This window comes from Pogona vitticeps, chromosome 1 (genome assembly GCF_051106095.1).
Source record: "Pogona vitticeps strain Pit_001003342236 chromosome 1, PviZW2.1, whole genome shotgun sequence".
NCBI classification, from domain to species: Eukaryota; Metazoa; Chordata; class Lepidosauria; order Squamata; family Agamidae; genus Pogona; species Pogona vitticeps.
Window position 1 is genome coordinate 100,261,497 of NC_135783.1, and position 17,196 is coordinate 100,278,692.

General features: G+C 38.2%; 1 protein-coding gene across 7 annotated transcripts in view; it reads right to left on the reverse strand.

The window, feature by feature from the left end:
• The window catches only part of GRIK2 (glutamate ionotropic receptor kainate type subunit 2), a 591,038-nt gene that overhangs the window by 170,017 nt on the left and 403,825 nt on the right, over positions 1 to 17,196 (reverse strand). The window contains exon 12 of one of the 7 annotated variants that reach the window (XM_078385452.1): positions 13,804 to 16,715. The exons of the other annotated variants lie outside the window; for them this stretch is intronic. Within the exon in view, the coding sequence (XP_078241578.1) occupies positions 16,646 to 16,715 (70 nt within the window). The 3' untranslated portion in view covers positions 13,804 to 16,645. Of the gene's footprint in view, positions 1 to 13,803; positions 16,716 to 17,196 lie in introns of those variants that run through there. 7 annotated transcript variants of the gene reach the window in all.

A 17,196-nucleotide genomic window follows, 5' to 3' on the forward strand; every position in this document is an offset into this window, starting at 1 on the left:
GTGTGTTCACCATCATTAGGTGTTTATGCACGCTTGCCGTTACGAAGCATTAAATCATTTAAATTTGTGTAACATTATATGTAATTTCTCGAAAACAAGAAATGTATTTGTAAAGCTTGAAGTATGTCTGTTTCATGTGCAAGATCAAAATAAAGACAAAACTGGGGACTGGAAAGTCAAACTAAATAGTACTTTTGATGCAAATGTCTTAATCTAAATGGAGGGGATCCAATCTGCACCACCCCAGAATAAGGAGTCTGTAGCCTTTAATCCTTTGTTACCTCCTGTATTCCCAGTCTAGACTACATCCTCCATATCTGTAATTTGCATTTTGAAATGACCCCATTTACTTCCATGGGAGGCCTTTGCCACCTGCTCAACCTCCACAAAGATATTCTACCACCACCACTTGTTTTGCACTTCCATATTACATAGTTAGCCAGGTTTTACCCAGATTTTGGACCTATTTACATGGATTCCCCTTGTGTTTGTCTCCACACTCAGCTAGCATAGAAGCAGGTTCAGCTTCCCTCTCAAGCTTTGTCTGCCCCACCTTTTCTGATATCACAAAGATTCATCCCTTGATATCACAAGTGCCTGTCCCTAATCTGAGTTTTTTTTCCCTATGAATCTCAGGGAATGGGATGCTTCTGAGCTGGCAATCCTGTATAGCAGTGGTCCCTAACCTTGGGCCTCCAGATGTTCTTGGACTACAACTCCCAGAAGCCTTCACCACCACCTCTGCTGGCCAGGATTTCTGGGAGTTGAAGTCCAGGAACATCTGGAGGCCCAAGGTTGGAGACCACTGCTGGATAGTATCCCTTTAGTTGCATTATTATATGGAACCTAAAGTCTTGAGTTTTTTTATTGATATTGTAATGCATTTTTATTCTTATGGACCATCCTGGAATCCATGAGAATAAAGGGTGGCTTGCAGATTTTTAAAATGCAGAAATATTCCCCCTTAGAATTTGGACCCAGATTCGGTTCTTTCCTCCACTTACGTCTGAATACAGAAAGGGCTCAGATGTAGCTATATGCTTCATATTAAAGGTAATATATAGTTTGACTGTAAGAGAATGTACCAAACCCCCATGAGTGAATGCACATAGGTGTTATTGGGAACATGTGAGATAGTAACAACCACTACAGATACCTCCCCCCCTCCAATTAACCCCACCTTTGATGGATGCCCATTGGATACATCTGAAAAAAAGTTATCTCAAGAGCAGGCACACCACACAGAGAGTGCCTGCTCTTGAGGGGCAATTGTGGGACGTTTAAGGCCAAACAAGATTGTACAACCGGCATAAGCCACACCCTGGGGAAGTCTATATTAACACTCCATATCAATATAAGTTTTCTCACTATAACAGTGAAAATAGCTACATGCAAGTGAGCACATTCAGTTTTATGGATAGAATATAGCCTGTTAATATTGAGAATGAGAGATAATAATTTCAGCATCAGAATTCATGCTCAAATTTAAAAATATATACATGACCAAAAAAAAAGAAAAAAGAAAAGAAGAAGAAGAAGAAGAAGAAGAAGAAGAAGAAGAAGAAGAAGAAGAAGAAGAAGAAGAAGAAGAAGAAGAAGAAGAAGAAGAAGGATGATTTTGCTAAAGAAGCGAGATCCATCACCACTGATAGTTGTCTGGTAATGGCTTTTGCTTAAACTATTCAGAGCCAATAATTTAAAAACAGATACCTTCCAATCAACTTTGGAAAATATGAAGCAAGTACATTTCATTAATATATTCTCCCTCTGTTCTTCTATTCTATGTCCAATTAAGCCTTTGCAACATTATCTACATAACTCAAGGTGCATTATACTGATTTCTGCAGTGAATATTCAATTTCCATTCACAAATGGAAGTGAAAAAAATGCAGCTCAAACATCAACCATAACTTTATAGGAAACATAAAACACTATGAACAAGATGAGAATTACACCAAAGACAGTTTAAGTACCTTCCACCATACTTTATTTCTTACTTTGAACTAAGCACAGGAAGAAGCTCTGGATTGGGCCCACCATATACATAAGGAAAACTTCAACCTTCCCTCTCCCACACACATTTTTCTTCAGTAGAAAATACTCAGTGTATGATGGAGAGTATTTTGGGTTGGGGGGCAACTGTAAGCAGAATTAAACATCTCTAACCGCAACCGTGGACCCAGTCCAAAATATGCCTGCTCATAATTCAGAAAAAGAAAGTAAGGTCCTCTGGCCCAACATCACGGTTGTTGATAATGGAATGGGTTTGCCTCAGAACTGAATAGGTTTGGATCAGAACTGACCAAACACTGAATTGAGCAGGTTGGGAGGGGTTTGAGATTTATCTGAAATTAATTGAAATTCTTATGAATTGCTCTGCTATGAGCTATTTGGAGACTTTTTGGGGGGGGGGGGGGAGAGAAAGACATAGACAGTATTTTTCCAAAATCTACTATGCTTTCCTTTGAGTTGCTGATACAGCTGAGAGGGGAAGAGCTCAGAGAATAACAGCTCAGAATTCTTATCAGGAAAAAATATTGGCATGGATCTTATTTTTAATTAAAGTACAACAGTTTTTGGACCGAAGAAGGGACTCATCAGAGGCTGTTCCTGTAGTTTCACTGTGTTTCACTGCCCTATGGGTGAAAACCAACAAGAACGCAGTGTTGTGAGCAGAAACAAAGATGTTTGAAGAAGTAAAGGATGTCTGACTATCATCCGTGTTGCTTTGCAGCTTGCTATTGTTTGGAGATTGGTCACTTTATAGGAAACATGTACACACTGCTGTCACTTTAGTGCCTGAACAGCTATTGCTAACATCACCTTCCAAAATAAGCACAGTCCAGCTCCCTTTGCACTTTAGGGATGGCAGAAAACCATCTTCCTCTTAGAAATCATGGCTCACAGCAAGTTGTAATAGCTGTAGATAACCAGGCAGCATATCTGGTGAGAGAAGGTCTCCCATCTCTCTCTGCTTAATGTAAAGCCGAGAAATGAACTAGTGAGTCCCTCAGACATATGGGGCCTTATATGTTTGAGGGTTTTAGAAATGAGAAGGCTATATCTGACTGAGCACCATTTGAACTGTGTGAAACAATCACACTACAGACATGGTAAATTGTCCACCAAACTGGAGAAGAGACCTATTAACAAAAACTAAAACCCAAAATCCCCAAACCTCAACCATAACTCTATAAGTCTCCCATTTGTCTTTTGAAACCTTGATTGTGTTGCTTATAGAAAGCAGAGCTGTATCTCCAGTTGATAATCCCAAGTAAAGTAGATCCACTGACAAATGAAACTCAGGTACAGTAATTGTTGACTTATAAAGCTCCCATTGATTCAATGGGTATACTTTAGTTGGAACTAAGGTATTGATTGAGGCCATGGAAAGAAAGCAAATAACTTGTTACTTTTCCCCACTCCCTCCAACTTGAAGTGGAGCTCTGACCACAATCCTCTAAAATTTTCATTTTAGAATCATTCATTTATTCTTTTCATGCAGAATATTATCCTCTAAAGGAGCATCTTAATTCCAATTTTTTAAAAAAGTGAAGAGGCTTTTCTTATATCAAACTCACTTCATACATTGGTGTAAAACTTGGCAACTTAGCCTACAAATACCAGCCAGTTCTGAAAATTTCAGTCAATTCCACTCAACTCTTTCAAAAGGCATTTGTAGTCTCATTTTTTAAATGGAAAGAAAGATCAAGAATCCCCCCCCCAAAAAACACACACATTGTTTTCCTGAAAATTAACAGATATCATCCCTTCAGAAAGGGCTTCTAATCACCTCCAAATTTCAACCAATTTGTTTATTTAATGTGCAAATAAGCAAAGGTGTCGCTGCTTCTTTATTTCCAGTGATAAACAATGGACAGGCATAAGGCTCAGGGTTTCCAAAGTAAGGTTGTGATGACACTGGTAAAATAATTGGTTTTTGAAATGCATTTATGCTCAAATGAATCAACATTTAAAAGAGTGTCTCCATTATGCAAACGCAAGCCCAGTTTACTTTGCCAGGGAAGTGTTTTTTATAGGTGGAACATAGTATGCATGTGAAACTCCATTTATTCTATTCATTTTTGTATCTGTACACCCATGTAGCTAAAAATTGTGCTTTGGGATAACCAGCTAGAGGCAGTGGGAGAGGCTGCAGGAAGGAAGGAGAAAGGGAGAGAAGGTGTGCTGGCAAAGTTGTTTATAAAAAGCTTGGCTGCTTCTGTCCCTTCAAGAATGCTTTTGCTGGTCTTTGGGAGGCGGAGAGAAAGGGAGGATTTGATTAGCAGACAGCCTCAGGTTCCTTAGGCAGGAGGAGTGCACGCGTGTGCACATGCATGTGTGTGAGTTTCTCTCTCTCTCTCTCTCTCTCTCTCTCTCTCTCTCTCTCTCTCTGTGTGTGTGTGTGTGTGTGTGTGTGTGTGTGAGAGAGAGAGAGAGAGAGAGAGAGAGAGAGAGAGAGAGAGAGAGAGAGAGAGATACTGAAGGGGCATAAAGAGGAGAAAGTTGGGGGAGAATCACATCCAAGCCAGAATGCGTCCTAGGATGCACCACGTTCATTATTTATTACCAACCTGTCTCTATGTTTTTGTGGGGGAGAAGAGACCCAAACACACAACCTCACACAAGGACTGCTGTTGCTGGCAGTCTTCCAGGTAGGAACCAAACAGTGTTTCAAATAGTCAAATGATTTTAAATTGAATCTATTTAGAATGGAGCTTATTGAGGACAAATGTAAATGTACAGTAGATAAGCCCTAAGATTCTAATTAGTTTATGAGTGAAGTGGGGGAGGGGGAGAGGTCTGTGAAGTGGTTTGCACCAAATCAGGCTGCTTTCCAAATAAGTACATTAGGGTACGAACTGAATCTTTTGGTCAATGCATGCCACTCATATAAAAGTTCAGACAAAATATGGTGCAGCAAGCCTGGAGAATTGTGTATGGTTTTGCCATTTTCCTGCTAGATACATTGTAAATTTCAAAATCATATAAAAACATGCTGTATTGCCAGTTAAATGTGCTATTGCATTGTTGCTACTGACAGATTTTTAACATGCAACTTGTATATTTCCCTACTACAGACCCATTACAAAACCCTCCTTTTGAATTACAGTATTGGCAGCAACAAAGCTTGCACAATTTATTAAATTGTTTGGCAGTAGGTCATTCCCAAACGTGTTTGGCTAACAATATATTTTATCTTGGATGGGCTAAAACCTAAGCTATAATACTCTCCATTAGTTTTTAGTGAGAAAGTCACAGCACTAGAAGGCTGTAAACAAAATATTAAAATGCATGAATGCCTAACATGGTAGACCGTATAATCTTGTGATAATTGCATCCATTAAAGATGAGGCATCCAAATTGCCACCTGCTCAACTGGTAAAGACAAGCAAATCAGAATCAACCATGAGGCTAAAGACTGAGTTTTCTCCAGAAGGTGGACATTTTGAAAATAAACTGTGACTAATTTTAGACCTCATCTTTTGACCACTGGGATTCAGTTCCCTTTTTTTCCTAGAGCAAGGAAGTACTTTTTATCTTATGGAATTTGCTCAAAGAAGTAGGTATTCTTATACTATTCGTTGACCAGTCTAATATTCAGAAATACTGTAGATTAGGACCAAAAATTAATTCCAAACTCACTTTTAAAGAATAATAATTATTTGATGCAGAATATATATATAAAAAAATAATTTGGCCAAAATGTAATTGGTAGTCCCAACAATTGCATCAGATCAGCTCCAAAATGGTGAGCCAAAACTTATGTACTTTTTAATGGGACTACAAACAGGATGTAATTATTCAAACTGGACAGGGAAGGGAATGACAAAGTCATGTCTATTCCATTATGACTTGAAAGAAAAGTTTGAAACCATCAGTGAATTTACTGCTTTGGGTAGCCCTGCTAGAAATATAAATATAATCTATATAATGTGAGCAAAATTGCAGAGATACATCACCCCAAAATTTCAGGGTGGAGTATCCCCTGCTCTGGTCATGAGCTCCCTATGTGTCAGATATGCACAAAACAGTTTTGTAGAGTTATCAGGGACAGGGGGGAAAGTGTGTTACACAAGTGATGGCCTACTGCATTGGAATGTGGGATCCTTGACTGTCCCTGGCCAGTCAAATATCTGGCTCCACAGACTAAAGAACCCAGCAGCCATCTTTCCTATCAGGAAATCAATTGTCACCCCAGAGACATTAGCTATCCCTTTGGGTTTCCTGATGGGAGGATCAGCAGGTACTACTTTTGAATGGGCTGGCACTTCTTTCCAATTGGAGGAATGCCCCTGGAATGGCATGGCATGAGATCTGTCATGGAAGAAATGAACGAAGAGAAAAATCAGTATTGAAGTGAGGAACAAGATCTAATCATGATTCAGGATGGCACATCAGCAAATAAAAATCTAATTATAATACGGTACTTTTTTAAAAAGCAAAGTGGCTTCTTATATACTGTCCCATAGCAATTCAAGCAGTCTCTGGGTGGTTTAAAAGTTAGTTATGCAGGCTACAGATTGCCCCCCCCAGCAAATTGGCTAATCATTTTACCAACCTAGGAAGGATAGAAGGCTGAGTCAACCTTGAGCTGGCTACCTGGGATTGAATCCCCGGTCATGAGTCCAGTTTTGGCTGCAATACAGCAGTTTAACCACTGCACCATAAGGCTCTTTTTAAAAAGAGATATTAGATACTAAACACATTTCCAGAATCTTTGCAACTTTTGCACTATTTGGTTGTCTCTTTAGTTATGTGTTGAATAATCAATTTTGTGTTGTTCTGGCAACCTTATAGTGGCAATATAATGTATTCCTGATTATTATATGGGCACAGTATAGCATATAGACCTTATCTTTTTACTCTAGCAATTATGTATGACTTTTTTTTGCTTCTACAGCTATCACAATGGTGTGCATCAGTTTTCCATTATTACAGTTTTCTTTTCTAACATCTTCATGTGCAATTGCCAGCCTTTTTCAAAAAAAAAAAAAAGTCAAAAAGGACCAGATAAAATCCAGATTCATCTTGAGTACTGCTTCCTTTTTCTTTGCTCTTTCTGAAGATCAACTGTTTGCAAAACAAGTAGCAAAAGGATACAGCATATTGTTTTTTTAATCTACTGGAAGGCACTCTTGCCAACCAATGAAAAATACACACAATTAGGGCTGGCTCATGACCAGTAAAAGGAGCATCCCGCACCCAAAAAAAATTCAGAGATGAGGCACTCCCTCATTCTAGTCCATGAACTGCTCACACACAACGCTACTTTTTTCTTACCATAAAATGAAGTGTGCTTTTTTAAAAAGGGGGAATATTAGATACGCCCAATTGTTTTAAACCAGCTCAGCATACAGTATGTGCTTAAACAGGATAAGCAGAAATGTATCATGCTTCCCAAACTATCTCTCACCAATTCCTATTATTCTGTGGATAGAATCCATGTTGAAACATTGCAGCAGAGAAATCAAAAATAAAAAAGATTGTGTGTATATTCTGAAATCAAGTGACATAGTGTCATTGATTTATACTAAAATGATTCTATGTAAAATTGGTTTCATGGAATAATTTCACTGTCCCAAAGTAGGTTAGTCATACTAAGGGATGTTTTAACATTTTATGAAACAGGGGAAGAAGGAAACACATTTCCATGGCATTTAGAATAAGAGAGTTTAGCCCTGGACAAAGCGTACATAGGCAAAATGACATGTCTTATTCTCTCATTTGGTCTTAGTACCAACTGGAGTATGTGTCTGAAGGCTTGTTTACGTACATTTATATTTGCCTTGCAGTAAGCTTTGTTCTAAATGGAACTGATTTAGAAATCACATGACAATTGCATAGTATCTGGGTTGGTAGCATGTAGTAGCATGGGATCTGCCCCCCAAACACTGTCAAATCATACGTCCCATTTGTACCCACAGAATACATGAAGGATACATGGCTTTGCAGTGGTGCGAAAACACTGATCCAAGTATGGATCCTCATGAATCCACACCGTTTTAACATGGGATTATCCCCAAGCCATTATCCAAACTGGGAGCAAAGATGCTGCCTATGATTGACAATGGTTTACAGATGATCCCACATAAAAATCATGTGGATCCATCAGGATCTGTGCCTCCATTTTTAACCCTCACAGACTTCTCTGCACTGACTCTGCACCTCAAGCTTCCCCAGCTGCCTCCCTCAAGACTGGATATTCTCTCTCTCTCTCTCTCTCTCTCTCTCTCTCTCTCTCTCTCTCTCTCTCTCTGTGTGTGTGTGTGTGTGTGTGTGTGTGTGTGTGTGTGTCACACACAGAGGGAAGTGACATTTTGGGGTTGCTGCCCACTAGTTTTTCTTGTATTCTCTCTGCCCTTTTAAAACTTTGTTCCAGAAAAGGCTGTGTGAGGAGGAAAAGTGGGAATGAATATGGCAAGAAAAAGAAGAAAAGAGAGGCAGAAGAAGATGAAGAATAAAGAAATAAAACACCTCCCCCCAGCTCCCAGAGAAATTCAGGATAGGCAGGGGAAAGAGGAGGCAGGAGACCACTGTTGCTGCCACTGCTGCCACCTCAACTCTTCCTTCCTTCCTTCCTTCCTTCCTTCCTTCCTTCCTTCCTTCCTTCCTTCCTTCCTGCCTGCCTGCCTGCCTTCCTGCCTTCCTGCCTTCGAGGCAACAGTAAAGTCTTGGGCTGGCAAACAAAGATACTTCCTCCCGGCCACCTCTCTTCCTTCCCTGACAAAGGAGAGATGAACAAAGAAACACACACACACACACACACACACACAGAGAGAGAGAGAGAGAGAGAGAGAGAGAGAACTAGCATAGCGGCATACAAATGGGGAGCCATTTCCTGTGACAGAAGAGTGTACATTGGATAAGTCAATTCATAAAACTAAGTTTTAACAGAGTTAAACAGCTGCTGGCAGAGGAGTTAAAATAGCACCGTTCAGAACAAAAAGCGTGAGTTGGGGAGGAACAGTTTTCTTGTACATTATGTAGAAGACTTTTTTTAAAAAAGCAAATTAAAATTTGCTAGACCTTGTTCAAATCCCGGTTCTACAGGTAATGAGATCAAGCTCTGAGGTGAAATTACTAAATATGGGGCTAAACAAAAAGATTTAATAGACTATTCCATCATTTTAGTATTGTGAAACTAAATTAGATGTAAAGCTAAAGATGTAGGAGCAATGTCCCATGAAAAAGAACAGGGAGTCTTGAAATACCTTAAGGATTAACAAAATGTATACAGTATTTTAGCCCAGTTCTTCAGATGCAACTGATGAAGAGGGCTGAAGTCCATGAAATCTTATGCCAGATAAAACCTGTCAATTTTAAACTGCCACATGAAGTTCTTTCCTGCAACTGACTAACACAGCTACCCTCTGGAAATGTCTAAAAAAAGGGCTACAATCTCCCCTCCCCCATACCTCCTATTTAGTCAACTTAAAGTTTTCAAGCTTTGCTCCTACGGCATAGTGTCTCTTACATTGGTTCTGTTTCACTTAAGACTGCTTGTGACAGGCAAGATTCTCTTCCAATTACAGTATGTGGGAAGGTGTATAAATGAAAAGACCTGCAATTAACTGCAGTATTAGGTTCAACAAGAACAATCAATATAATGCCATTGCTTTTCACTGCCACAGTCTTCTATATAAGGTGTGTCTCCTGAGGAAACCTAAGACGAAACTTGACAGTCTGCTGAGGCCAATGTCAAAAACCACACTGAACCATCTTAATACAAGCTGGCATGCTCTTAGTAGGTTGATAACATCTGAAAAACACAAACCTTGTCTAATGTAATTTATAATAAATGCTAAAAGGGAATATCTATAGGTATCAATAGACCTAACCTCTCCTGGGCTTCACTCAATCTGCACTGTTCTTGCTTGTGTTCCTTTGTTTGTCTGACTGTCTGTTGTAGGCTGAGAGTATATGTGGGAAATACCTGGACATGAGAATATAAGTACACTATGGACAAAGGCAGATAAAGTGATCCAAGAATGGGCCCAATCAATCATTTCACAAACTAGAAGTTGTACAGTGGTTTTATCTTACAGAGTGACATCTCATTATGCATGAGAAATAAATGTTACACTTCAGACATTAAAAGAGAGTATGAAAATAAGCCATGTAAGTCACTTATTTCTAGTCTCCACCACATTTCTGAATTAAGACATTACATAGAAAAGCATGAAGTAAAGAAATCTCATAATACCTTAACCACATCACAAATTATTGAGTAGTACCACAACATGTGAGGATGTGTTACTGGATACCAAGACCAAGATCATCCACATTATTGTATTTCTGATCACCATGTATGGGTTTGAAAAACTGGCCAGCAAAGGAATTTGACAGGAAAAACATTGATTTGTTTGAAATGTGGTGCTGGAGGACAGCTTTGTGGATAACCTGAACTGCCAAAAAGACAAACAGGTCCTAGATAACATCAAGCATGAACTATCACTGGAAGCAAAAATGATAAAACTGAGGCTGTATATTTTGGGCACAAGAAGGCAAGATTCTCTGGAAAAGACAATAATGGTGGGAAAGGTTGAAGGCTCCAGGAAAAGAGGAAGACCAAATAGAAGATTGATTGACTCCCTAAAGAAAGCCACAGCCTTGAGTCTACAAGAACTGTGCAGGACATGTTGGAGATGTCTCATTCATAGGGTCACCATAAATCCGAGGCAACTTGACAACACATAACCACAACCACAATGTGTTCCTTAAAGGAGAGGTGAGATATTTTGGCCCTTCAGAGGATTTAGACTTCAATTTACAGACCCCTCTACACAGCACAGCAATAATACGATATTGTGGAAGGGGCCAATTATCCCCATTTTCGTCCCCACTTTCAAGTACAGCATGGTTCGTATTAGTTGTCTGCTGCCCCAGAGCAGACTGATTAGTACTGTATTTAAGTCACTGTGACTTTCATCATGAAGGTGTATCAAAATACTTCATTACAGCTTCTCCAAGGTTTTAAAAACATTGCCTCATTTTAAAAAAAAGAATCCAACTCTTTTAGCATAATTGCTGTCCATCAGAAATTAACCTGCTTAAAATATCCACATAATGCAATATCAATGTAAAATGAGTCCCATTGCAGAACCATATTTAACCTACGCACAATGTTTGGCAGAGTGGCTTTAAAGAATAAAAATAAATAAAAACACTTATCCCACTCTTTTAAAAGATTTAATCCCCACTGTATTCATTTTAAAGCCTTCCAAGATTTAAATTGTCCATTTACATATTTTGAAGGCATATTGGAAATGAGCAGAATCCACTAGGAATTTCTGTTATGTAAGTCCTACTGAAATGAATGAGAGCAGTCCAAAAGTACATCCAGATGAATATCCTAACGCATATTAGAGAGTAAAATACTGGTTGACTGTGGCAAGTATAGATAGTATCAATGTAAAATATTTGGCTGAAATTATGTTATGTAGTTAAGCAAACAGCGTAACTTTTAGAGGCAAATTGCTCCAAGAAATTCCCAAAGACTTTATCACACACAACTCAGTATGGATCAGGTAATGTTTACAGAGATTCCTTAATAGCAATTTGCTGGCAACAGTTTACCTGTTTGCACAACTGACACCTTAGAAAAGGAGTTCTCATTTATGGTAAAAGTACACCGCTAACATAACAACTTCAGTAAACATATTTGCTGTTCTAGCACCAGTGATTTTCAGCAATGTAAAGACACACAGAATACCATCAAGTTTATCTCATGCTTATCTAACAATTACATAATTTGAATTTCAGGCCTTTATCATTATGGATCTTTACTAGGCCTCCATAACTACAGACATTATAAGGGAATGACAGATTTATCCAGAATACTGTTTTAAATTTGCAAATAACTAAAGACATATAAATAGAGCAGAGAAGACTAAAATACAGATGTTCAGTAATGGCAAACAGGTATAGAAATTCATTACAATAACTATGGATTGTATTTTATATAAAGGTGTCACCCCGGTATAGATTTTACAATTTGTTTTGTGACAAGACAGCTCTCTTTGCTTTGGATTTACTTGGCCCCCAGCCCTCCAAATTACACTAAACATCTCTTCTCTCTATTTTAAAGCAGATAACTCAATCACTAACAAAAATTCCATACAACATGTCAACATTTTGATTGACTCTTCCTTTCCCCCAAGATAGAATGCTTACCTGTTTACCACTCCATAATTTACAGTTGCACAGTTTAAAATAGTAATACCTTTCAAGTCTCTTGCATGCTTTGTGGCCTATCTAAGTAGTTAGACATACTTATCAAGATCTACAAACAGGGGGAGAGCAGGGGAAACTTACCTAAATTCTTTTCATTTAAACATATTAAAATAAATATCCGGTGCATATTCTGAACCAACTTAGATGACAGTTGCATCCCTGGATTTGAAATAGTCATAATGCCAGTAACATTCAAAAAGGCCTACAGAAAAGGCCATTTCTCCTCACCGTTGCTTCATATACTGTACTAATACAGCAAGCTTAACATCTTGTTACACATTCATCTATCTCAAATTAACTGCATTTCCCCTTAATTGTTCAGCAAACTGTATACATATCCTGAAATGCTACTGTCCTTGAATGAAAGAGGACAAGTAACACTAGTAGTGTTTTTTTGCCTTAAAACCACTATACAGTATGTATTAATAGTTGTCCATACAATTCTACACAGTAAGTAGGTGCATGTACATAATGGAACATTCAAACAAGAACTTAGGGGGGGGGGGGGGATATTATGTGCCACTGAGGATGAACGGATGGAAGAATACTCTTGACGGAAGTGCCACAGTAGGTCAAATTAAACAATATCCTTATTCAACACATTGACTCAGGAATGAGATATGCCCAAAACAAAACAAAACAAAAATACCCTCCAAAAACTACATCCCTGTTATTCATGGAAACCCCCACTGCTATCAGTGATCTTCAGCACAGACACACTGTACAGACTTACCACATGCATAATAACTTTAAAATTAATCATTGTACATCTTTTCATTTCCCCCATTTCTATCCTAAAATTGGACCTAAATAATCATACCAGACATTTCTGGAAACAGGGAGGGAATGACAATCCCTTCCAAGATATTTTTGTGTTTAAGACAGGAAAAATTTGAGACGGAACAGGAAGGTGGTAGTTTACTATAATAAGTTCATGGCACAAAGATATGTTCTATAAGCTCCACAGGAAAAGAGCAGCTGTTTCAGACGGCGTTGCCAACAGCAGGACCAATTTAGTGTTCTCTCATTCGCCAGTCATGCTTTTCTATCACTCTAGCATGAAGAGTCGGACATGACTAAACGACGATGAGCACTGGTTTGTTCATATCACCCAAGTAGAAGTTTTTTGTTGTTTTTGTTTACTGGATTAGACTTGGAGGAACAGTATGACTTTTTGATTACCTACAGATGTTGACATAAATTGGTGAGGCGATTGGTCACAAAGATAGTGCTGGGTGGGAAAGTAATGCACAGTGAAGGAGCATAGATCTTTCTATGTAGAGAACACATAATCTGGAAATCGTTAGTGTGATAGAAGGATTTCTCAAATTTGCCATGAAGGGCTGTGTCAAGTGCAAGTGGAGTAAGGATCCCCTTTGGGGGCAAATAAATAAAATTAACCTACAAGCCATGGAGCCTGTGGAGAGTGCATCAAGAAGGCTTCCTTGGCATCTGAAGAGGTGTTCCCCAATGGGTCAGGACAGAGGAAAACTACCTTAAAAACAGGATAAGATATGGCTTATCTGACTGAAAAGCAGAGATGATCATGTGGTTAGTGGTATGGGGTTAGTATTCTTGCATAGTGCTTTGATTGCCACAGACCCTGTTAGATTAAATTAAATCTCATTATGGCCCCAGATAAGCGAGTGTGCTCTTTCTTTGCAAAGTGGTTTTTTTTTTCTATATCTGAAATGAGGAAGAATTGAAAGGATTTATTCTACACACACAAACATACACATGGACTACCAGATGTGGGGAGGTAGAATTCCGTTTACTCTGTCAGCTTTCACAACCAATAGCAATTATTGTTACTAATTCTTGTTAAAGTATAAAAAAGCTTAATTCTGTACACTGAATGGGACGCTAATCCATATGCTTCTGGTTTAGGAAAGGGGTAATGTTTCTTCTGACAGCACTTCAGAGTCTCTTCTCACAAGGAGCCAAGATTTATTTGGCTACAGTGCAGCAGCACAGCACTGAAATCTCAACTGCCCTAATTATGACTAGTCTGGGGCAGTTGTCTTTACAGTTCTGAAGCTGTCCCTCTTTTCTTTCCCCTCCAGATGCGCTTTCTATCCAAGGCAGATGCAGGACTGTTCATAAAATTCTCACTCTTTCTCTCTTTCCCTCCCCCTCCTCACACACACTTTCTCAGTGTGGAGAGGGAGAAAGATTGAAAAAAGAGAAAGAGAGAATTATATGGATGTATATGATTTTTCAACACCCTTTTTATAACATGAATCACATGGTTGTAACAATGAAATGTTTGTGCTTCTGTACTATCTGCTGTTTTCACAGACTAAAACAATTAGCTTCTGTGATTTACTTAGCCAGGCTCTCTAGTGTTTCTAAATTGAAACAAATCGGCAGGAGCTGAGTGCATTTCCCAGAAGCTAGTCTACTGAAAATATTTATTGAGCTGACACACCGTCTAAGACTACAACCAGTCTTTGTGCCCCAGGGAGTCTGAAGATTTTTAAAAAGAAAGATAGGAGCTAGGCAGGCACTGGGCAGAAGAAAACAAGCATCTTATATTTTCCTCTTTGTAATGTAATAAACATAAGACAACCACTTCACCTTGAGTATTTACAACCATTATTTATACTAATATCAGTGTTCACTGCACAATAAGTATCCTTCTATGCAAGCCTGATGTTATCTGAAATTGCATTTTACCAAGGGAACATCTAGTATCTGGAGTAAAGCCAATGGTATTTTTTCAAAAGAACTATTTTTATGTAGCACAAATCAAACCAATATTTTACCAAAGTTGTGAAGTTTATAGCAATCAAAGTCCTGTTTCTCAGTAATGCATTGTGTATTTCTTGAAGATAAGGTTTATACACTTTATGAAATTAACTTGAACTAGACAAAAAAGCAGAAAGATGACTTGGGCTTTGAATACTTTTCACCTGTTTTTAAAATTCAAGTAAAAGAGGAAATGCAGCATATAGTGTGGTTGCTATGCTAGTCATGGAAAGGGCACTTGAAACCATCTCCACATGATGAGTAGTTCTTAATCTTCATTATCTTTAAAATATGGGTACAAGCCCCTCCGCAACTGAAACATATCCATGCCCCCACAATACAAAATGTTTCTGTTTTGAGTGCTCCACACCTCATCTTTAATACCTGCAGAGACTTGTGTTCATAGAAATGGTGCATCAGAATTCCACTTTACCCTCATTTTACTCTTACTAGAAAGTCTACCTCAAATACAGTTCTTGAGAGGACTGTGAGGCTGACTGTGATTGTTGGTTAATAATAACCAAACAGTGATTGTTTCATAAAGCCTTTTCATGGTAAGAACAATCATGCAGGGAGGAGTGTCATTATGACTTGTTTTAATGCTAAATGCTAATTGGAAAAACATTTACTTTTGAAGGGGAAAATGGGCATTATAGAGAAACCAAAATGTACAGCAAAAGATTCTGGCAGATATACAAGGAGTTGTACTGATTGTAATTTAATGCTTCATTCTACATACTGGATTAACATTTAAATTAAAATATAAATATGAAAGTATATATGGGCAATGAGGGGGAAAGTATATGGCTTTTGGAAGTCAAGGTGGAACAACTCCATCTTAAGACTGTGCAGGAAAACTGGTATTTCTTTTCAATGTGACATCAGCACTCTTGACAGTAGATTAGCTTAACACTGAGCATCCCAGCAAAACACTTATTCATTTCAGAGTGCATAATAATTCATTGTTGTCCTTCACCGTACATTAAATGTCACCCATCACAGTGACAGGAATGTAAAAATTATTGCCCTACTGCCAGAAACTAGACATGAGCTGTTAACGTAGGCACTTTCAACATGATCTTTAAACCCAGCTAGATCATCATCCCCTCCCAAAAAGGAGGGGGGGGAGAACCACATTCAAAAATAAGGCAATGTTTATGGTGTAGCTTTTTCAAGAATGAAACTCAGATGTCCTTCAAGCAAACAAAAGAACCAAAATATGAAGATACCAAAGAATATGCTTAACCATCATCCTATGTTTTTCCCATATATTTATGTATGCTAGTCAGATATAGACTCCAAAAAACAGAAGTGAAATATAAGCTGCCCATGTATTTTTGTTTTTAAGGCTATTTCAACTTTTTCTTACTAGAATTATGGAAATCTATTAAAAACAAAAGAATTGCAATCTATCTCCTGTCTCATAATAGTACTGAAGTTGGCAAATTAATTTGAAAATCATTGCAATGAGATGGGATTGACCTAATTTGCAGGCTTGTTTTTCATGTGTTTGGTGATACTGTTGCTCAACTGCAACATACGCTGATCTTAAATTATGAAAGCCAATCTATGCTTTAAAGAGAATGATGAGATACAGCATCAGCATGGAAATTTCATGTTTACTTGCTTCATCATGGGAGAAACAAACAGCATCATAGATTTAGAAAACAGATCTGCTAGAAGGAAGCCTCTTCTTGGTTACTCTTCTCTCCAATAAGACAGAAGTATCTCTGAAGGGAGAGTGAAAGGAAAGAATCACATTTGCAAGACTTCACTTTCAATTTAAATTGACAGTGTACAACTTTGCACTATTTGCATATTCATTTTATTTCATTTTGTTTGGCTGGAAGGCTAAAAGCATATTCATACTTCTGTGTAGATTAACCTGGAAGCAGACCCCACTGATTTTAATAGGGTTTACTTCAGTCACTACCACTAGTGCTACAACCTAAGGCATTATTCCTATGTAAATGGAGTAGACATTAAGAATTTCCAAATCTTGCTTTGCAATATTTTAAAGCTCACAATTTTTATCTTCATGTAGGGATAAGCAGAAAAGGGAAGAGAAATACTATGAAGGCCACAGAAAGTACATAATTAATAATCTCAAAACCATATTACCGGAATAGCTTTTCAGTCTGCAAGACCTAGTCACAGCTGTAAATGATAGGATCTTTTGGAGGCCATTAATTCATAGGGCCAACAAAAATC